At 40.0% G+C, this 6,804-nt stretch overlaps 1 protein-coding gene across 1 annotated transcript; it reads right to left on the bottom strand.

Moving 5' to 3' along the window:
• Nucleotides 1-334: 334 nt before the first annotated feature.
• LOC147293002 (uncharacterized) lies at nucleotides 335-2,553 on the bottom strand. Its single transcript, XM_086233306.1, has 2 exons — nucleotides 2,319-2,553; nucleotides 335-1,490 (listed from the first exon to the last, which is right to left on the bottom strand). Exon 2 carries the CDS (start codon nucleotides 1,389-1,391, stop codon nucleotides 603-605), a length of 789 nt encoding a protein of 262 aa, XP_086089432.1. The 5' UTR covers nucleotides 1,392-1,490; nucleotides 2,319-2,553; the 3' UTR covers nucleotides 335-602.
• Nucleotides 2,554-6,804: the final 4,251 nt, after the last annotated feature.

Genomic DNA, 6,804 nt, shown 5'->3' on the forward strand with positions numbered 1-6,804 from the left:
TGAAAGAAGTCGTTATTCGTTGCGTACAGGATTATGAGGGTGAGGATGATGGTTAGGTCGTTAATCGTTACTGGTTTCCCTGACTTAATTCTATAGGCAAAAAATGAGGGTAAGGATGATGGTAGTTGGTGGTATGGTTGGATTATTAAAACACAGGCCAAATCTCCTGAATTTCCAGACAGTCCATGGGAGATGTACACTGTTCAGTACAAGCCTACTGGGGACATACAGCTACTTTATGAAAGAGAGAAATCATATACATACGTAGGATTTGGCAAAAAAGTAAACTGTTGTATGCGAAAGCTTAAAAGTTCAAAAACCATGGAAGTTTACCGAAGAAAGCTTGATTTATAAAAACAGCCACTCAAGTACAAGTACAACCTCAAATAATCCCAAAGTCAAAATGAAAGAAATCACAGGTAAACATCTACAAAGATTATTTGGCCCAAACTGACAACATGCATATCCCTCATCTAGAAAGCCCCACAATCACAAATGAACTAATTCGTTTGAGCTTGTTATGTCCATTGGTTGACAAGTAAAACACAACAGATCTTTGAACCATACATGATCATATTCTCCTTTCTGCTCAATTACCTCAATTAACGCTTTCTGCTGTGCCTCTTGCTCTTCCTCCGGCTGCGCCTATCATCAGAATCAGATTCGGAAGCTGACTCTGAATCAGAAGATTCAGATGATGAGCTGTACCTTCTATGTCTCCTTCCCATCTTTTGCTTCTTTTTCTTCCTCCGGTGCCTCCTCTCCTCCTCTGAATCAGATGATGAACTGTAATCTGAACTACTCTCCTCTGAAGAATAATCTGATCCTGTAACTGATGATGCCCCACTATCAGTCTCAAAAACTGAAGCCTCACTATCACTGCCAGAATCAGAAGCTGCCCGATGCTTCCTCTTGCTTTTCTTTGACTGCTTTTCACTCTTCTCTTCCGTCTTAGTATCTGGATTATCCAAATCGTAGGATATTGACAACTTCATCTTCAGTTTAGGATTTTTGAGTTGCTGGGTCCTAGACGGCCGAGAGATGTAAACACGTTCATTCTTACATTCATATGTCCAATGCCCAGGTTGGAAACACTTCTGGCATTGTGAAGATGCACTACCAATGATAGACACATTAGACTTAAGGTCTTTCCGTTCACCCAATCTCACTGCCTTTTCAGTACTCATCAAATACATCTGTCTCTTAGCTTCCCTTTTCTCCTGCCATCTGCTGGGTCCTTCTTCCTTCTGCCCATAAGCATTAACATTTCGGGCAGCGGCAGCAGCAGCCCTTTCAGCCTGAGCTCGACTAAGACCTTTTGCAGCAGTCAAGGCTGCAGCCTTGATCCTTTCAGCTGCAGCCTGAGATTTCTCTTCTTTCTTGCTCGACATGTTCTAAATCACAATGTTCAAATCAAAATATGCAGAATGACCAACTGTCCACAGTTCCAAGAAGATATCAATACTGCAATCCCCAAATGCTCTGACACCCTGCATTTAAATAGTAATTAGGTCATTGAAATTCATCAAATATCACCATGAGTGGGTCAATAAGGTCAAGAAATCCCAATTTCTTAACAGTAAAAACTGATAAAATATTAACCTACAAACTCGAGTTTCAAAATTTAAACTTTGGGGCAAAACAAACACACAGCTCTAACTTTTTACAAAATAGACACACTCCCAAAATTAAACAAGTATTTTTTTAATTATAAGGAAGTAAATATCTGGAACCAAAAGGGAGAATTGAGAAAAGCCAAATGAGAAAACACTTTTAATCAACTAGTTTTAAAACATGTGATAGGAATGGGTGCAGTATTTTGCTGACAAAACTTATCGAAACCGTCTTGCCGGTAAAAGTTTCAAACTGCCAAATCAATGAACATAAAGCATAACAAAGATCCTCTCACATGGGTTAAATCTACTCTTAACGTACAACTAATACTTATTTGATAGTAATTTATCTGGAAAAAACTCAAAAAAACTTGCACAAGATCTCTCAGTCCAAAGTTAGGTTAAAAAAAATGTCTGTAAGAACCATGACGCTTTCAACCAGCATCAACATTACAGTAATATTGAAAAAAAAAAAAAAAAAAACCCAAAATTTTTCCGATACAGAAACAATCAAAACCCCCAAAAAAAAGAAGTAAAAGGCTTTATCTCCCTACCGATCTACTCACAAATGTTGCAGATAGAGATTAGGGCAATTGAAGTAAAAGGATTTACAACAATAAATTTCGTGCAAAACCCTAACTAATATTGAAGCAGCAACATAAAGAAAGAAAAAAAAAAAAAGCCCAAAGATTTACGGAAAAATACCTTGTTGTGGTCGAGTTTCTCTTAGAGAGGCAACGGTGTAGAGAAATTTAGAGGCAACGCTGTCGCCGACGAGAGACGAGGACCGAGATCCCCGCCGGAGAGAGATGAGAAGAAATGCGGCGCTGCTTTCTGGAAAATCGCGACGGAGACGCCGGAGACAGAGAGATCTGAGAAAGAGAGACGAGAGATCGAGAGAGAGACAGAGAGAGCAGAGAGAGAACGGCGGCTTTAGTGTTTTAAGTTCTGACTAAATAAGTGGCCAAAAAAAAAAGTTCTGACTAAATAATAATTTGGGTTATTCGCTAATTTGCCCTTTAAAAATAACTTTTTTTTTTCACTTTACCCCTTAAAAATTAATTTTTCTCACTTTACTTTCCAAATTTTACAAAGCACTCTCCTCCTCAAATCCGTTAGTTACTCCATTAAAAAATCTGATGTGGCACCTATGTGGACTAATAACATGCCAAATTGGTGCCACGTCAGAGAGAAAAAAAAAATAAACAAACTAATGAAAGAAAAAAAAAGTTAAAAAACAAACAAAAAAGTGGAATAAAAAAAGAAAGAAAAAAGGGGAGAGGAGCATACCCTCCCTTCCCACCCTGAGCCTCCCTCCCCTACCCCTGCAAAATTTTGAAATAAAAACTCACAATATCTTTATTTGTTTGTTAGCTTTGTTTGGTTTCCCAGAAAGATTCAAACTTTCTTATGTATTTTATTGGAGAAGAACAAAAGATCAAATTTTTTAAAAATTCTAGTTTGACCTAAAAATTGAGTTTTTTTTTTTTTTGGAGTTAATTTTGATGATATGAAATTTGGGTGTGTACGCGTCCTTGTTTTGATCTTGTGAAAAAAAAAAAAAAAAGGAAATATGAACAAGTGCGCTTATGAGCAGAACGCCATGGCAAGCTGTGAGGGGATGAAGACGGTGGGTGCGAAGTTTCCTGGGTCGGGTTCGCTTGATTTGGCAGTGGTTATTGAAGGAAAGAATAAAGTCAAATATATGATACTCCTAGATTGTATGATCGTAATTAGCATTGTATATTGAGCAAGTAATTATCTCGTTGATTTCCTAGAATAGCTCTTCCTCCTCTGTATAAATCTTTTGTATCACTGTATATTCTGATTATCAAATACACAGAGAACTTCTCTACTATTCAGTTCTTCATAATTGACCAATATTTCACAGTTGGTGGAGCCAGTGTCTTATGAACAAGCTAGTGGTGATCCCAGATGGGTGGAAGCCATGGAGACAAAACTTTGTGCCCTTGATGCCAACAATACATGGACCCTCATGCCTCTTCCTTCTGGCCATCGCGCCATTGGCTGCAAGTGGGTCTATAAGATCAAATATCATTCTGACGGCACCGTCGAGCGTTACAAAGCCCGCCTTGTTGCCAAGGGATTTACACAATGTGAAGGCATTGACTACAAGGAGACCTTTGCTCCTGTTGCCAAACTTATCACAGTTCGTTGCCTTCTCACCGTTGCCGCTCTTCGCAACTGGTCTCTTCACCAAATGGATGTGCAAAACGCCTTCCTTCATGGTGACCTCCACGAGGAGGTCTATATGCATCTCCCTCCCGGCCTTCGTCGACAGGGCGAGAGGGTGGTATGTCGACTCAACAAATCCTTGTATGGCCCCAAACAAGCCTCGCGTAGCTGGTTCCATAAATTCTCTCATGTCATCCAAGAAGTTGGCTTCCAGCAGTCAAGGGCCGACTACTCCCTATTTACCAAAGTGAGTGGAAATTCATTCATTGCTATTCTAATCTATGTTAATGATATGATCATCACAGGGAATGATGAAGAAGCTATCGCATGTCTCAAAACATTCCTACACACAAGGTTTCGCATCAAAGACCTTGGACTCCTAAAATATTTTCTTAGAGTCGAGGTTGCACAATCCAAAGCTGGCATAACTATTTGTCAACGTAAGTATGCTTTGGATATCCTGGAGGAGGCATGATTACTTGGTGCAAAACCAGCGATGTTTCCAATGGAACAAAACTTGACATTAACGGCAATGGATGGTGATCTCCTCAACAATCCTTCTCACTATCGAAGATTGGTTGGTAGGTTGATATACCTAACAATCACAAGGCCAGAAATTGCATATTCAGTCCATATACTCAGTCAGTTCATGCAACAACCGAGAAAACCCCACCTTGATGCGGTATACCGTCTTCTTCGATATCTAAAGAATGCCTCAGCCCAAGGGCTACTCTTTCCGTCACAAGGCAAGCTTCAATTGATAGGTTATTGTGACGCAGATTGGGCTTGATGCCCCACCACACGACAATCTGTCACAGGCTATTGTGTTTTTCTTGGTAACTCACTTGTATCCTGGAAAACCAAGAAGCAGACGACCGTCTCTCGATCTTCAGCCGAGGTCGAGTATCGATCAATGGCAGCAATCACATGTGAGCTGACTTGGTTAAGATACTTGTTACGTGACTTGCGAGTTGATCATTCACAACTAGCAGAGTTGTATTGTGATAGCCAAGCAGCAATGCATATTGCTGCAAATCCGGTCTACTACGAACGGACCAAACACATCGAACTAGATTGCCATACCGTCCGTGAAAGAATTCAGAAAGGAGAAATTCGGACTGCTTACTTGTACACGGGAAAACAAATTGCAGACATATTCACAAAACCACTTGGGAAAGTTGTTTTCCATTCACATCTCAACAAGTTAGAAGTCTTGGATATTCACACTCCAACTTGAGGGGGAGTATTGAAGGAAAGAATAAAGTCAAATATATGATACTCCTAGATTGTAGGATCGTAATTAGCATTGTATATTGAGCAAGTAATTATCTCGTTGATTTCCTAGAATAGCTCTTCCTCCTCTGTATAAATCTTTTGTATCATTGTATATTCTGATTATCAAATACACAGAGAACTTCTCTACTATTCAGTTCTTCATAATTCACCATTCTTCACAGTGGTCGCCGTCCATCGATTTAGAGGCCGACAAAGTCGCCAGCCTCTGCAACATGTCGAAGCAAGAGGGATAGATAAGAGAAGTGAGAGAAAGGGAAAGAGGGGAGAGGAGAGAGAGAAAGGACAGCCTCAAGGAGGAGGAGGAGGATGGTCTGGGGGTGGGGGCAATCTGCAAAAGATGTATTTGTAATTGATGGGAGAGTTGCAAGCAAAAGAAGAAGAAAAATGAAAAAGAAGAAGAAATGAAAAGGAGAAAGAAGGGAAAATGAGTAAAAAAAAAAAAAAAAGGAAAGGAAGGAGGGGTGGGAAGGCAAAAATGGGAGTTGCAGGAAAAACTCACATGCCAAATGATGTGAGTTTTTGTTTCAAAATTTTATAGGGGTGGCGGAGGGATGCTCGGGATGGGAAGGGAGGGTATGCTCTTCCCCTTTTTTCTTTATGTTTTTTTTTTTTCAATTTTTTTGTTTGTTTTTAATTTTGTTCTTTGATTAATTTTTTTTTTCTCTCTCTGACGTAGCGCCCATTTGGCATGTTGTTAGTCCACGTAGGTGCCACATCGGATTTTTTAACGAAGCCATTGACAGATTTGACTGAGGGGAATGCTTTGTAAAGTTCGGGAGGTAAAGTGAGAAGAATTAACTTTTAGGGGGCAAACTGAGAAAAAAAGTTAGTTTCAAGGGATAAATTAGCGAATAAGCCTAATAATTTTGTGTTTCACTTTTTACTCTTGTGTTTTAATTTTTAGAGTTTTAGATATTTAGGGTAGTAAAAATTTAATTAAACAAATTGAAACATATATAAACTAATTTAATTAAGGGATAATTTTAGTAAAAGTACTCATACTATACCCATTGTCGCAGTTGAAGATGCGACATTCATTTTGTTCCAATTTAGGATCCAAAACTTTCTTTTTGGCTCAATTAAGGGTTTTCGGTCAAAACATACCAATTTTGAGGGGCAAAAACGTCTCATTACCTAAAAAATTATAAAAAATAAAAAATAAAAAATAAAAAATAAAATTAAACAATTAAAATAAAAATAAAAATAATTTAAAATGAAAAAACAATTAAACTAAACAAAATTGGGTTGGGGAGTGTAACGAGAATGAGGGAGAGGAAAAAACCTGGCTGAATTGGGGGGTGGGAGAGGTGGATTGGGGTTAGGGGTCTGGGGGAGGGGGTGGGGGGAGCTGAGTGGGCGGGCAGAGAGAAAAAGAGGAGAGACAGAGAGATGAAAGAGAAAGTGAGGCAGAAAGAGAGGAAAGAGGCAGGGTTGGGGCTGTGTTGGGGGGAAGGGATGGGCTGGGGTTGCGATGGGGATGAGGGAAGGGTGGGGCGGGGAGAGGCTGGGGGGATCTGGTTGGGATGGAGAGAGAGAAAGAGAGAGAGAGAGAGAGAGAGAGAGAGAGAGAGAGAGAGAGAGATAGAGATGACAAAGAAAGTAAGGCAGAGAGAGGAGAGGGAGGGAAAGGTGGGCTAGGTGGGTGGGGGAAGGTGCGACGGGGATGAGAGGGTGGGGGAAGGGATGAGGAAGGGGTGAA

The sequence above is a fragment of the Dryas octopetala genome, chromosome 2 (assembly GCF_963921425.1).
Source record: "Dryas octopetala chromosome 2, drDryOcto1.1, whole genome shotgun sequence".
In the NCBI taxonomy this organism is placed as follows: Eukaryota; Viridiplantae; Streptophyta; class Magnoliopsida; order Rosales; family Rosaceae; genus Dryas; species Dryas octopetala.